Source organism: Myotis yumanensis, unplaced genomic scaffold, assembly GCF_028538775.1.
Source record: "Myotis yumanensis isolate MYYU_CA2020_CCGP unplaced genomic scaffold, mMyoYum1.0.hap1 SCAF_12, whole genome shotgun sequence".
In the NCBI taxonomy this organism is placed as follows: Eukaryota; Metazoa; Chordata; class Mammalia; order Chiroptera; family Vespertilionidae; genus Myotis; species Myotis yumanensis.
Genome location: NW_027223763.1, coordinates 22,311,218 through 22,327,238, shown reverse-complemented (window position 1 = coordinate 22,327,238; position 16,021 = coordinate 22,311,218). Strand labels below are relative to the sequence as shown.

General features: G+C 36.1%; 2 protein-coding genes across 2 annotated transcripts; one reads left to right on the top strand and one right to left on the bottom strand.

Annotated features, from left to right (window-relative positions):
- Window positions 1-948: 948 nt before the first annotated feature.
- On the bottom strand, window positions 949-3,156 carry LOC139020457 (olfactory receptor 13C3). The gene is made up of 2 exons (XM_070430098.1): window positions 3,147-3,156; window positions 949-1,910 (listed from the first exon to the last, which is right to left on the bottom strand). Exon 2 carries the CDS (start codon window positions 1,900-1,902, stop codon window positions 949-951), a length of 954 nt encoding a protein of 317 aa, XP_070286199.1. The 5' UTR covers window positions 1,903-1,910; window positions 3,147-3,156.
- Window positions 3,157-11,241: 8,085 nt separating this feature from the next.
- On the top strand, window positions 11,242-12,204 carry LOC139020456 (olfactory receptor 13C8). The gene has a single exon (XM_070430096.1). The coding sequence runs from the start codon at window positions 11,242-11,244 to the stop codon at window positions 12,202-12,204; it is 963 nt and encodes a 320-aa protein (XP_070286197.1).
- Window positions 12,205-16,021: the final 3,817 nt, after the last annotated feature.

Below are 16,021 nucleotides of genomic sequence, written 5' to 3'. Positions count from 1 at the left end.
AGAAGATCTCAGACAGATTTGAAATGTTTATTTTGGCATAAAATACCTACTTTCTTCCCTCCTTTAGATAGTTCTCTGCTAGTCTGCAGTCTTGAAAGTTCAGCAGGTCTTCATTCTTGAAGACAAAACCCAGATGCTCTTTCTTTGCAGACACCCAAAACCTTAAAAGAGTGTTTTTGTAGCACACCCTCACGTGGCTTGCATTGGAAAAAACAACTTTCCTATTCTTCCACAGGGACTGCAGGGACACAGCTCTCACCACTCTGTGGGGCACTCCCCATTAGGTAGAAGTTTCTTCTCCTGGCCTGAACTTTTCTTTATATAGATATGGAGGGAAAGACAAGGGAGGGTGTGGTATATTAGCAGAGTGATTTTTAGGGGACACTATCCAGCTCTTGTCATTATTAGCTTAGGTAAAAGAGGTGCTTAGTAGTAACTTTTAGTCCTCAACTTGGAGTATTAGCTTCAATTCTGGAATTCTAGGGCACTACAAAGCTGGTACTATGCTGAGTCCCTTCTCCACTGGGACCTGATTTTAGTCATTTCCTTTTGCATGGTAAGGTAACTATGGCTTACAGAGAAAGTCTATCCAATATCATTTAGGTAGTTTGTGTAATTACAGATTTTGTACTCTTGCCTCTCTACTTCCAAAACTGTGTGTGACTGTTTCTACTATATTTCCACACAGTATAACAGAAACCCTCATTTTAGATATCACCAGGAGTGAGACGCTAATAGAATTCGTTGTCCTTGTGTGATCTGGATCAGAGCATATTGGAAGCTAAGTTTATAGAGAACTATATTTCTCAGTAATTCTTGCTGTACAGGGTTAGGGAAGGAGAAGAATAAATATATTTCTCTTTCCACAAGGAGGTTCTTACTGATTTACCTATGAGTCCACCTTTGTACCTATTATACACAGACTTATATTTTCTGAATAGAAAATATTTATTGAGTAGGTTTTTGGTTCAGCAGATATTTCACGGCAGCTTTTACATCCTTATTTCTCAAGCTATAGATTATAGGATTTAGCATGGGGGTCACTACCCCATAAAAGAGGGATATAAGCTTGTCTGAAGTTTGCAAATTGTCTTCCCCGGGCCGTTCTTGAGACTTGGGTTTGGCATACATAAAGAAGATGGTTCCATAAAATATGATCACCACAGTTAGATGTGCTGAGCAGGTGGAAAAGGCCTTGTGCCTCCCAGTGGCTGATTTCATTCTCAAGATGGTGTAGAGGATGAACATGTAGGAGAAAAAAATGACCAGCAGTGGAAGAACCAGGAACGCCATATTCGATATCACCATGGTGATAATATTGAGGGATATATCAGCACAAGCTAGCTTAAGGACAGCTAATATTTCACATGTGAAGTGATTGATAATGTTATTCCCACAGAAAGGCAATTGCATGGCAAGAGATGTTTGCACCATTGAGTTGATTCCGCCAGAGAGCCATGACACAGAAGCCATCAGAACATACACCACCTTGCTCATGATGATGGGGTATCTCAGAGGGTTACAGATGGCCACATAGCGGTCAAAGGCCATCATGCCGAGGAGCAAACACTCTGTTGACCCCATTGCAAACCCAAAGAACATCTGCACTGCACATCCAGAGAAGGAAATGTTCCTTTTCTTTGAGATTAAGCTCACCAATGTTGAGGGAACAGAGGAGGATGTATAGCAGATATCCAGGAAAGAGAGGTTGCCCAGGAAGAAGTACATGGGGGTATGAAGACGGGAATCAAAGATGCTCACTATGATCAGAACACCATTGCCAAGCAGAATCACTAGATACATAACTAGAATTAAAGCAAAGTAAATGATCTCAGTCTTTGGGTATCCAGAAAGACCAAGAAGTAGAAATTCTGACACAAATGTCTGGTTAATTTTATCCATGTCATCTGCTTTCAGAAGAAAGATGCATCATAAAATGAATTCACTGCCAAGAAACACTTGTAAAAATTTCCTGAAGAATTCATTTTTTAGAATGGATTATAAGGAGTGTTTGCTTGAAGCTCTAACATCTGGTTATCTTCAACAATGCATGTAACTAGAATACAATGAAATTGGGAAAGATGGAAGTACCAGCACCCAATGCCAATATATGAAGATCTACCTCTGATCAGACACAGAAGTAATATTTCCTGCTGTTGAGGACATGTCCCTGGGTTGAGATTTCTAAACTCTTGACTAATTACTAATTATAAGCCTGACTTCTTCATCTGTCCCAGAAAGCAAGCAGTGGAAATGGCAAAACACTGAAAATTAGATTTGGAATTAATAATGATGGTAAAATTTCACAGCAATTTTGATTTTTTGGTGCATATTTCTTTCTCAGCCTGCATACCTTAGATTAGTCAATTTAATTATATCTTTTATAGACAATTAATAATAAATTGAATGGTATTAACTGACATTTAACATGTTTAAACATAGTTGATCTCATATTCCAGCCCCTCTGGGTATCTTCTGTGAGACCATTGCATATATCAGCTCCACATGAATGTTATAGATAATCTTCAGAGAACATTACACAGTCTCTTCACTTATTTTATTCTGTGGCTTCAGAGTGTATCTTGATAATTGATTCATTTAATTCAACCTAAGAAAATTAGGTTTAAATATTTCATATAAATATACACCACTTTGATTTATAAAATATAGTCTCTTGTATTATTCCCATTTTTCAAATATAAAAGATGGAACTTCTCCAAAGTTAACAAGGTAGCAGTAAGTGGAGCTCGAAGCTCCTATCAAGTCTACTTCACAGATTCACTAACTCTCATCTACATATGAACCATCTGGGTATCTTGAAAACTAGATTCTGCTTTAGTGTTCAGGGCAGCTCCTGAGATTCTGCATTTATCCTGACTGCCCAGGTGATACTTATGCAACAGGTCTGAACACACTTGGGTAACAAGGCTTCAGCCTACACCAAATTGGTAGATTATGCAGATTTTTCTGATCCAGATAGATTTTCTTTGCTTTATTATGGATGGGCATGCCATCCTGAAAAATGACAAGAGCATACTTTTTTGTTTTACAGGAAGCTCCATATTCATATCATGTTTGTAAACATCCTAAAGAAAAAATATTATTGAAAGACAAAGTTTTTTAAAGTGGGCTACACTTTGCCAAACCTTTAATCCAGTCATATTCTAAGCACAAAAGAATAAATAAAAGAATAAAGTGCCTGCCATTACAAAGCTGACAATTCAGTTGGATACAAGAAAAGTACATACGAAAAGACATTATAAGTATAATTACATTATGTAACTGAAACCGTGGAAAGTGAAACCCTGGATAAGAAGGAACTGTCTTTAATGGAATATATATGACATTAATTTAACATACTGAAATAGTCTCTCAGGCTAAAATAAAAGTCTGGTTTGAAGTTCTGAGCTCCTAATTAGAGCTGCAGTCTTTTCATTTTAAAAATGGTAATAAAAATACCTGTTTTACTTTTCTTGCTGTGATATTATATGGAAATAATGAGATAGCACAGAGAAATTGCTTTAAGGATTTTATAAATAATAATGAAATAATAAAAATGATTCACATCTGTATTTTGCTGACAATGAATTGAATATTAAATAACAGCTTTACTGTAGATTGAAATACAGTTTCATGGTATTGAAGACTTACCTTTCTACTGATAAATTATTCCTACCTCCTAAAAGAACCAGTTACTTTCTTCTTAGTATTAATGTCAGCATTCTGAATTAAGGTCAGGTTCAACAAACAATGCCAGATTCCACAGATGTGAAAGAATTAATATTTGTAATGTAACAGTTGTAATTGCTCCCCAATTCCCAAAGCAATTTAAAGTTGGAAGGATAGCTCTGTGGGATGAAAAAACTTTTGGGTGTGTCAGGGACAGTGTCCCACAGACACAATTAAGATTGTTGTTGGGAACAAACTGTAGCTAAACTAAAGCATAAAAATGAAATGACATTCTCCTACCCATGTAACTTTGGAAACAGAGGCAAATAATCACCAAATTAACTTTATAAAATGTGAAAGAGCACTTTAACTCAAAATATGTTTACCAAAGTAAGGTGAATTCAAAGCAAGAAATTACACATTCAAATGATAATTACCAAAACAAAACGCTAGAATTTAAAATGATCTAGCTTGGCTGGTGTGTCTCATTGACCCAGGAACCAAGAGGTCATGATTCCCAGTCACGGCACATGCCAGGATTTTGGGCTTGATCCCCAGTGTGTGTGTGTGTGGCGGGGGGGGGGGGATGCTGGAGGCAGCTGATCTATGATGTTTCTCTCTCATCAATGTTTCTATCTCTCTATCCCTCTCCCTTCCTCTCTCTCTAAAAATCAATAAAATCATATTAAAAATTATCTAGATATTATAAACAGATATTTGGTGTGAATTAAAGGCATTGTCATTTAACAGTTGTCTGTCTATGAGTTGTTATTATTATTTTTTGCTTAATCCCTTCACTTTTTCATCCAGCCCAACAACCCCCGCTCCTCTCTGGCAGCTGTCAGTCAGTTCTCTATCTATGAGTCTGTTTCTATTTTGTTTGTTAATTTATTTTGTTCATTAGATTCTACATGTAAGTAAAATCATATAGTACTTATCTTTCTCTGAATGGTTACTTCACTTAGCCTAATACTCTACAGGTCCATCCGTGCTGTCACAAAAGGTGAGATTTCCTTCTTTGTCACAGCTGAGTAGTATTCCATTGTGTAAATGTATCATAGCTTTTTTATCCATTTATCTACTGCTGGACACTTGGGCTGTTCCTAAATCTTGGCTATCCTATATAATAAAAGGGTAATATGCAAATTGACCCTAACAGCAGAACGACTGGGAATGACTGGTCACTATGACACACACTGACCACCAGGGGGAAGACACTCAATGCAGGAGTTTCCCCCTGGTGGTCAGTGCGCTCCCACAGAAGGAGCTCTGCTCAGCCACAAGCCAGGCTGGCGGCTGCCAGCACAGCGGTGGTGGTGGGAGCCTCTCCCACCTCCTCAGCAGCGCTAAGGATGTCCGACTGCAGCTTAGGCCTGCTACCCGTTGGCAAGTGGACATCCCCTGAGGCCTCCCAGGCTGCCAGAGGGATGTCTGACTGCCAGCTTAGGCCCAATCCCCTGGGGAGGAGGCCTAAGTCAGCAGGTGGACATCCGCCAAGGGGTCCCAGACTGCGAGAGGGCACAGGCCGGGCTGAGGGACCCACCCCCCCCACAAGTGCACAAATTTTTGTGCACAGGGCCTCTAGTTGTAAATAACGCTGCAATGAACACAGGGGTGGCATATATTCTTTCTAATTAGTGTATTGGGTTTCTTGGGACATATTCCAAGAAGTGGAATTGCTGGGACATAAAGCCGTTCATTTTTAATATTTTGAGGTAATTCTATACTGTTTTCCATAGTGACTGTACCAATCTTCATTCCATCAACAATGATTACTAATGGTATTCATTTTGTAATATATAATTATATCATATCAACACAATGTTATATGTTAATAAAAATTCAGAGTAACACATAAAACATAGATTCCAAGTTTTTCTGGTTTGAAAAACAGAGAAAGAGTTTAGGGAAAGAAGAATTGAGCTCTAACTCCTTTCAAAATTTTTTTTTCCAATGGTCCTTCCGTGGAAAGTACCACTGTAGGCAAAAACTATAGAAATGAAATCAACATATAATTTCATAGTATACAAAATAAAGAGCACATTTGAGAAACTAATGGATATGGTAAAATAGTCCATCTGCCTACAAGTACATATCCTGTGTGTCCACCATGCTCAAGAAACATCTTTTTTTAAATATGTTTTTTAAATTGATTTATAGACAGAGATGAAGGGAGAGGAATAAAGAGATAGAAACATGATGAGAAACATTATTGGTTGACTGCCTCCTGCACCCCCCCCCCAGGGGGTCAAGCCCACAACCCAGGCAGGTGCCCTGATGAGGAATCAACCCAGTGATCTCTTGGTTCATGGGTCAATGCTCGGTCTCTAAGCTACACTGGCCAGGGCTCAAGGCACATCTTGAGATGTTGCTGTGATAGAGAAAAGTAAAGCAGAAAGTTGTCTGCCTTTAAGCAGTTTTCAGCCCCTGCAGGAAAACTTGTTGCATATACATATTATAGGCAATGAACAATATCTTTTTGTTGCTCAATTACTCATTCTTTAAGATAAAGATAATAACAGTACATATCTCATTAATTGCAATAAGAATTATATAAATCAAATACATATAAAGTACATAAAATGCCCACTTCTCTCACTCAGTTGGTATTGTCTATTATTAATTAGCATTAAATGACAGATACCTGAACAGAATAACTTGTAGCATTTAGAGTGAACTAAAGAAGAAATATGTAGGAGATTAGAGAAAAATTACTAATTTGAAAAATTAGGCTTATCTGAAAAAGTTTTAACAAAAAAAATATAGAGAAAGGAGGATTCATTTCTGGGACAAAAGTTGAGTTTGAATGCAGACCTTTGTTATTAAAGACTAGAGGGCCAGTGCACAGAATTTGTGCAAGGGGTGTGTGCGTGTGGCGGGGGGGGAGGGGCATGCGGGGAGGGGAGGCAGGTCCCGCAAGCCGGCCTGCACCCTCTCCAATCCGGGATCCCTCTTGCAATCCGGGACTGCTGGCTCCTAACCTCTCACCTGCCTGCCTGCCCGATCACCCCTAACCGCCTCTGCCTGCCTGTCTGATCGCCTCTAAGCCCTCTGCCTGCTTGCCTGATGCCCCTAATTGCTCCCCTGCTGGCCTGATCACCCCTAACTTCTCTCCCCTGCCGGCCTGATTGCCCCTAATTGCCTCTCCTAAGCCCCCACCACCATGTCTTTGTCTGGAAGGACATCCTGTCTATCTGGTCTAATTAGCATATTACCCTTTTATTAGTATAGATAATTTTTTTATATAAGTTTACATTCTGTTCCACATGCTTTAACTTTTACATGGGTCTAGAGGGGAAAAAAAGTTTAGTTTTAACTTTTTATTGAAATTTCATTGTTAGTTTAAATTAATAAAATCTTCTAACTTTTCCTGCACTTGTTGCAAAGTGGGGTATGAAAAGCTCATCTCAGGATCTCATTGTGAGCAAGGAGGCAGCGCTGCAAGTAGATTGCAGCAGCTGGGGTCATAAAGGCTGGATTTGAGATTTTTTTTTTACCCTTTCTTATACTGGCTGGACAACATTCAGCAAAATATTTCAACTTTCAGAGTCTCAGGCTCTACATCTGTATAATAGGAACATTGTACTAACTTATGGTAATATTCTGAGAACAACTGCAAATACTTGAAAATTCTATGCCAATGAAGGCAATATATATGATTAATCATAGGACATTTTCAGGTAATTTCAGAAAAGAAAAAACAATACTTATTAAAGAGTTTTTCTGTTTGAGTTTTTAAATCTTCAAAATCACTATGGTGATATAGACAGTGATGTAAATGTCTTATTTATGTTGCAATAAGGATATACCAATTATATGATATAATTGGATCTAACTGCATTCTCCCTGGAGTTTTGGAAAGTTTTTAATTTCCCATGTTTACAGTCCTAACTTTGGTTTGCTGCAAATATTGGACCACTCTCTGGCTCACCCAAAAAAGAATATAAAATGTCTTGCTGTAGTAATGGCTGGTCTTTTGGAGGATGTTTCTGGAGCTCAAAATCTAGAGAAAGACTTAGATAACCACAAAGTCCTCAAGAATCTATGGGTTATCATCCTCCCACCACCCTCCGAGACTGAGCTAGAAACTCTGGGCCTGAGAGTCAGAACATTTTATTTTATTTTATTATTATTTTTTAGAACATTTTAAATAAACTCATCTATCCATTTACCTGAGGAATAAACTGGTAAGTACAAACTGGAAGAAAACAGTGACAGCACCTGGCTTACTGTATAAATCTCACTAATATCTCCTCCCTTTGTCCTGCAGATTATTGCAAAAATAGAATTTCTTGAAGTTGTAAAGTGAGACAGCCATTAAGAAAGAAAACTGGTCTCAAATCAAGGAAAGGAAACCATTCCTCAGGCTCAGAGGTATATAAATGACATAATATCCCATCTTTTCCTCTTGTAAATATTGTTTGTTTAAATTATGGGTAAGATATCAATCTATAAGTATGTCTTTGATTTGTTCCTAAAAAATGTGTGCTCCCCTATAAAATATTCACTTTGAATTTATATATAAATTTTATTGTGCTATAAATCACAATATCGATTCCTTTTTTAAACACTTTTCCAGGGACCTATTTATGTTGCTACATAAATATCCGGTTCATTTGCTTCTCACTCTGTAAGCTGTTGCATACTGCATGCTCACACGCAGTAGAAGCATTCCTCTGATGATGGATTCCAGATCACCTCCAACCACTTCTTTGCCACAAACAATGCAGTGATGAGTATCCTTATGCTATCCCCTTATGGTCCTGAGCAAGAACTTATTTAGGACATATTCTCATGACTGGAATCACTGGGACCTACTGAACTTAAATACATCCAGAGAGTTTGTTTTCCAGCATCCCAGTGTACACTCCCACCAGATTCTACCTCCTCACATGCTTGCCAATATTTGGTATCATCTACTTTTCTAGTAAAAAATGAATGATATCTCATGTACGTTTAATGAGCATTTTTCAGATTCTCTAAGTGTGAGAATCTCTCCATATACCTGTCAGCCACTTAGAAAAACCCTTCTGTGAATCACTGATTTCTATCTTTTGACTAACTTTCTACTGGCATAAAGCTTTATATTTTATAAGTTTTTCTCCTCCACTATAAGTTCATATGAGATTTTCTAGTCTTTTATTAATTTTATACTGTCTTTTCCTTTACATGTAAATTGTTAATCCATCTGGTTTCCACCTTTATGTATGGTAATCTAAGAATCTAATTTTATCTTTTTTCACATATAAGAGCATTTTCCTAACATGTTCTACTAAGCTGTTATTTCCCCATTGCTTTGGGGTGAGTTTTATGACATTGTCATTCCCATACAATCATGTGTCTGTATCTGAGATCTCTTCTTCTCTACCAGGCTGTTTAAATGTCCCTGAACCATTATAATAATATTTTTATTACTGTGACTCACAGTGTGTTTCAAATATGGATGCTATACCTATTTTTCTTTTATAAATTTAATTGTTCAAGGTGTGTACTTTTATTCTTCCATATAAATTTTAGAATGAGTACTCATATTCCTCAAAACAAAGCTAACTAAAATTTTGAATGTATTTAATTGAATATATAGATTAATTTGGGGGGAATTATATTTTTATACCATTTATTAACATGTTTACCCTTTCAGTTAATCAGTCTATTAGGCTATTTATAATTTTTAAATGATTTATATAAATATTTTGTGCATGCTTTAAGATAAAACACAGATGCTTCATATTTTTATTATGTTAATTTCCATTATGTTTGTTAATCATTTATTGCTAATATAAAGAGACCTACTGATTTTTCCATTGATCTTACATCCAGAATCTTACTAATTTTTTCTCATTAGGTTTATAAATTTTTCAGTCTCCTTTTATTGCTACTTCTGACATTTATTATTTTGTGATTTTGAACAGGATTACTTATGTTAAATAGTAGCTGTAAGAATGGGCATCCTTATTATAGATCTTAATGAAAATGTATAAACTGTCTTAATTATTACTAAATAATAAGTTGCTACTGGTTTTTGGTGTATGGTTTCCTTTTAAGATTAGGAATTTACCTTTTATTTCTAAACTTCAAATAGTTTATATAAAAATTGTGAATTGACCTTCACCAAATTTATTTCTTGCATCTCACAAAATAATTGCTTTTTATTTTCTTCAGTCTACTCATGTTATGATTTACTGGTGATGTTTAGCAAATATTTAAGAAAGGCTAATAAGAAAAATCCATAAGCATACAATAAAAGTTCTTAATTCCTTGGATTCATATGCATAAAAATCACTTAGAAATATATATGGCATAGACTAATCAATACACATATTACTATTTTATTTGATAATAAAATTATTAAAATGCAGTTTATCAATATTACTCCACACTTACCGCATTTGTGTTCAAACTACGCCCCTTGGAAACCAAATTGAGGGAGGAAGAGTGAAAAAGGTACTAAAAGATAGTGCTTTTTCCTTCCCTGCAAAGCAGTGTAACTTTGACCAGAAAAATTCTCCTTTTAGTTTGTTTCCTATTTTATGCTTCCATGTAAATTTTATTTGCTAAAAAATAATGTTTGCATGTCACTGACTTCATTAAATGTATACATTTTTAATAAAAGTAGTTATTACAGTTGATCCCTAAGTTATAGTTCTTACATAAAGTAAAAATAAACAAATGTAGCCTACAATACACATTACATCACTCTTCATTATTAAATTGACTTTGTAAATACTTTCAATTCATTTCTATTAAAAAACATTTATGTGTGTATGTATGTATGTATGTATTTGAACACAAAATTCCTCATCAAATTGAAGTAGATACTGAAGTAATATAAATATATGTCCTTTCAATAAGGCACCTGTCCTCAATGAAACTGTATGCATATATGTAATGACTGCATATACACCAGCACAACATACTGAGCTCTAGAAAGTGACTTAACCACACAGCACTGCATTATGATTTTGATGGGCCTATGGCACTTTGCCTTTATGGGCTCTTTCTTCCATGCAATAATATTACACTTTATATCTGCATTGGCACAAAGATAAATATACTAATACTATGTATTAAAACTTAAAAATTCATTGCTTTATTCAGATTTTAAAAGAAATCAAAATATTTTCATAGTCTCCTAACAGGATGGTAGGTCTACTGTTCCTGGAGGATAAGTCAGCCTTGTAGCCTTGGGTCAAGCATTCAAATACATACAGGATTCCGTCAGGTAATATCAATTATTGAAATCAACTGAGAATAACATGTTAATTGGCAACTAATATTCATCTCCAGTGGCAAACGTAAGAGAGAAAGGAGGGTATTCTTGTAGAATGGGGAACATGCTTCAAATCCAATGCATCAGCTGTAACTGAGCAGGATGATGGAAATGGGTTCTATGTTCTCAGTATTATCATTTATTTTACGATTTTTGTCCCAGAGTTATACTGTTGCATCCAAATACAGAACTACATACAGTAACTGAATATGCTTCTTAAAGGAGGAGCGCTTACCTACAATGTTTTAACAGATTTCTGTTCGGTCATCCAGAGAGTCTTTTGGAGAAATGGTATACATGATATGGAAAGGACCAATGACTCCATATTGACAGAATTTGTCCTGGCTGGACTTTCCGCCCACCCAAAGCTCCAGACAGTTTTATTTGTGCTAGTTTTGTGGATGTACCTGATGATCCTGCTGGGAAATGGAGTTATCATCTCAGTAATCATCTATGATTCTCACTTGCACACCCCCATGTATTTCTTCCTCTGTAATCTTTCCTTCCTGGACATTTGCTACACAAGCTCCTCTGTCCCACTAATTCTTGACAGCTTTCTGACAGTAAGGAAACATGTCTCATTCTCTGGGTGCATGGTGCAAATGCTTCTCTCCTTTGCCATGGGGACCACAGAGTGTATGCTTCTGGGCATGATGGCACTTGATCGCTATGTGGCCATCTGCTACCCACTGAGATACCCTGTCATCATGAGCAAAGGTGCCTACATGCTCATGGCAGCTGGGTCCTGGGTCTCTGGGCTCGTGGACTCAGTGGTGCAGACATCTCTCGCAATGCAATTACCATTCTGTGCTAACAATGTCATTAACCATTTTGTCTGTGAAATTCTGGCTATCCTGAAACTGGCCTGTGCTGATATTTCAATCAATGTGATCAGCATGGCAGGGTCAAATTTGATTTTTCTGGTTATTCCATTGCTAGCAATTTCCATTTCTTACATTTTTATTGTTGCTGCTATTCTGAGGATCCCTTCCACTGAAGGAAAACGTAAGGCCTTCTCCACCTGTTCAGCCCACCTGACAGTGGTGATTATATTCTATGGAACCATTTTCTTCATGTATGCAAAGCCCAAGTCTAAAGAGTCTGTTGGTACAGATAATCAAGACATCACTGAGGCCCTCATCTCCCTCTTCTATGGAGTGATGACTCCCATGCTCAATCCTCTCATCTACAGTCTTCGGAACAAAGATGTAAAGGCTGCTGTGAAGAACATGTTGGGAAGGAAAAACGTCCCTGATGGACTATAGATGGATACTGATTTACACTATGTGACTCGCCATTCAAAGCTGTGGCGGACACAAAATGCAAATAGAGAAAATTACGTGAAAACGAATTTACTATCTCATTCAAAACCATACTATGAAAATATTTGGGGCCCTGGCTGGGTAGCTCAGTTGGTTAGAGCATTGTCCAAATACACCAAGATTGTGGGTTTGATCTCCGGTCAAGGCACATAATAATCAATGAATGCACAAATAAGTAAAACAACAAAGTTTCTCTCTCTCTCTCATACAATTTTTAAAAAGCAGATCATTAAAAAGTAATAAAATATTTTGATTTGGTTGCTGTGATTACTACCAGTATTTGTTCTAACTGCAGAAATAACACATACTTGTGGTTATAAAAAATACTATTATAGACAGACTATAAACTGCTTGTGATTATGGATGCCTTTGTTCTTTGCTTGTATTTTTTAGTTTCCTATATATGCACATGCTAACTTTAAAGAAAAAATAAATGTTACTTTAAAAAAAATACTATTATGGGAATGCAAAATGGTGAAAATCTCTTAAGAAGCCCCAGCAAAACATAATTATTCTTAAACCTTCAGAAAACAATAAAGGGAAAAAGTGTTCTAAAAAGGAATTTATAACCTAAAGTACATTATTAATTATTCAAGTGATTATTAATCAGCACATGATATATATATACTCATTTTTATATATATTCATTTTTAATTTGTTCATTTATTTACTATTTCTGTCTATCACACATATAAGCTTTCTGAGAGTAGGAACTTATCTGTTTATTACCCTACATTGCAAAGGCCTAGAATAGAACATGACATATAATAGATGCTCAATAAATATTTTTCAATAATTAAATGAATCACATCATCTATAAAACTAGAAATGTATTTATGTCATATCCGAGGTAACAATAGTAATTCAAAAAGAAATCTGATCAACCAGGTTGTAATGAAGACTTCTTTCCCACTCTGCATTGAATCACACAGCTCCTACGCAGTAGGAGAACTAGACAGAACTGATAACTGACAGAAACGGCGATAAGAGGATTAGAAATGGCTAAGGAGAGTCCAGTTGCACCCTAACCGGTTTGGCTCAGTGGATAGAGCGTCGGCCTGTGGACTGAAAGGTCGCAGGTTCGATTCCGGTCAAGGGCATGTACCTTGGTTGTGGTCACATCCCCATTTGGGGATGTGCAGGAGGCAGCTGATCGATGTTTCTCTCTCATCGATGTTTCTAACTCTCTATCCCTTTCCCTTCCTCCCTGTGAAAAATCAATAAAATATATTAAAAAAAAAAAAAAAGAGAGTCCAGTTGTTCAGTGAACTGAGGAGCTACAGGGTTTTGGGGCGATAAGACAAAGATAACTCAAAATTGAGATGATCATTATTGCTGAGGAGTACAGCCCTGGGTGGGGGGGGGGGGGGGGGGGGGAGGAGAACAATGCCATTGGAGGAACTGAGTCAGATCTCGCCCTTTGAGGAATCTGTGAGAGTTTATGTTTAAAACACAAATCTGAAGTAAAAGTCTTTAACTACTTCTAAATTGTAAAAATAAGTCGATAATATCTTCCTTTCTTGTTAGAAGGTAATGTTTCTTCGTAAGATCAAATAAATTAGTTCATGCATAGCACTAAAAAGCACCTGAAACATACTAAATTTAAATAAATATTGACTGTTTTATTATTATTATTATTGTTGGGTGTACTTTAATGGGTTATAAAGCTTTGAGTATGCACAAGGTTTTCATCCTTACTTTTTATGGAGTAATTTTGATGCTATTAAACTATTGTTTCGAATCCATTTTTCTATTCTCCGCTTTGAGTTGGGATTGGCACAGTAAAAAACACATTTCTCCTTCACTAGCTAGCTTCCGTTAAATTCTTCCAAAAGAGTTGCTAGAGAGAATGGAAAGTAGGTTGGATGAAGATAAGGGACCTCCCTATGTGCTTCTTGTTCCTGTCAGCATCTGGCCAGCTGTGGTTCTTCACCGTGACAATGGCAACTCCTGGGCTGCTTCCAGCATTGGTTTCAGTTTTCATTTCTTCTTTTCTATAACCCAGAAGCTACCAGTGCCACCTCCTCGGAGGTTTGAAAATGTTTCTCAGCTTTACTTCTGGTTAATGAATAGCCTGTTAAGTCTTTAGCCTTGAATATCTTTAAAGAAATAAAACACGAAATTCTTTGCTTGAGAAATTTAGTGAATGAGATAAGAGTGTAAGCAATAGATTTGGCTGGGCTATCATTTTCAGGCACAACCAAATAACAGAAGTTAGTGGACAAGATATTTGTATTTCTTTTGCAGTTTATTTCTTGTGTCTAAAATATAGATTATGAAAGCCTCTTTAATATACTCTAAAATAACATAATAATAATAATCATATGAAAAAAAATTGAATAGTTATAGGAGACCCTGAAATATGTGTGAGAACGAACAAACTTAGGACCTTGAGGAAAATAATAAGCCTTTTCTTTCCTAATGCATACCTAGCACCTACCTAAGTTCCATTCCTAGCACATAGTATGTTATTTCTATAAATATGTTAAATTGATGCGTAAGTAAATAAATGGATTAAAAACTTCAGAAGGGTATATTTAGTTTTCAAAATAATCTATCAAGATCATATCATTAGATCCTCATAACTGTGTAAGTAGCTAATATTTCCCCAACATTAGATAAAAGAAAACGTAGTTCCAAAAATATAGAAATATATGAAGTCACAAACAGGATATAAGAAGTCTTTGATTTGAACGAAACAACTGATAACTTTAACAACCCAACTATTATGAAATACAAATTCTTCTAAAGCACATATAAAATATGCACAAAAACTGGTATTTTGTTAGGCAGAAAGCAAGAATCAATAAATCTTAGAGAGAGAGATAGAAACATCTACAGCTGCCTCCCACACGCTCCCCAACCGGGGTGTCAAATCTACCAATTTTGGTGTAATGGACAATGCTCCAACCAACTGAGCCACACAGGCCAGGGCAAGAATCAGCAAATTTCAAAGAAATCATATTACATATTCTATATTCTTCCAATTAAATTAAAAGTTATTAATTTAAAAAACTCCATAACCTGAGATAACACTTCTAAATGACTAATGAGTAGCCATGATATTAAAAAAAATATTTAACAACTTCTACGGCAAGTACTCCAATAAATCAGAATGAATGCCCGCCATAGTAATGTATGCCAGCTCGATTTCAGCTTTGCTTTATAGATCACAGAAAAAATTACAAAGAAAAATATTAAAATCTTATACAACCAGACCTGAGCTTGTACTCACTAGTACCACAATACTGGTTGTTTACAGTTAGTAGTCATGCTGATTAATAGATAGCTCTGACTCAGTCTTTGTAAAAGGTATCTCCAATATCAATCCTGCTAGGAAATGAAAGATAATTGAATATGGTATATTAAAATTTAATAGATATAAAAAATCAGTTTTTGAGGGAAATTTTCATTTTTAGAATGTTATAGGAAACAGCTTCTTAATGAAGAGAGAATGAAGGAAACAAAAGGAAAAGGAAGAGAAAAGTAAGAAACTATAAAATTTGAATGCAAAGCCAATACACAAGGCATTGTTGCTATATATTTACATCTTATTTTTATTAAATCTTCACAGTAATGTTGAAAAGTATATCTCCTCACTCTTAATTTACAGGTGAAGAGACTAAGACTCATAGAAGTTAAGATCATGCAGGTTCTAAGTGGTAATGCTAGTTTTCAAAGCATGGTCTTGACTATGAATATATTATTTCCTCTACTGCCTCCTAGTAAGAAGGAAAATACCTAAGTCCAGCTGCACCTG

Excerpts from the sequence above, each read along its gene's own strand:
- LOC139020456 (XM_070430096.1), top strand. The coding sequence starts at position 11,242 with ATGGAAAGGACCAATGACTCCATATTGACAGAATTTGTCCTGGCTGGA.
- LOC139020457 (XM_070430098.1), bottom strand. The coding sequence starts at position 1,902 with ATGGATAAAATTAACCAGACATTTGTGTCAGAATTTCTACTTCTTGGT.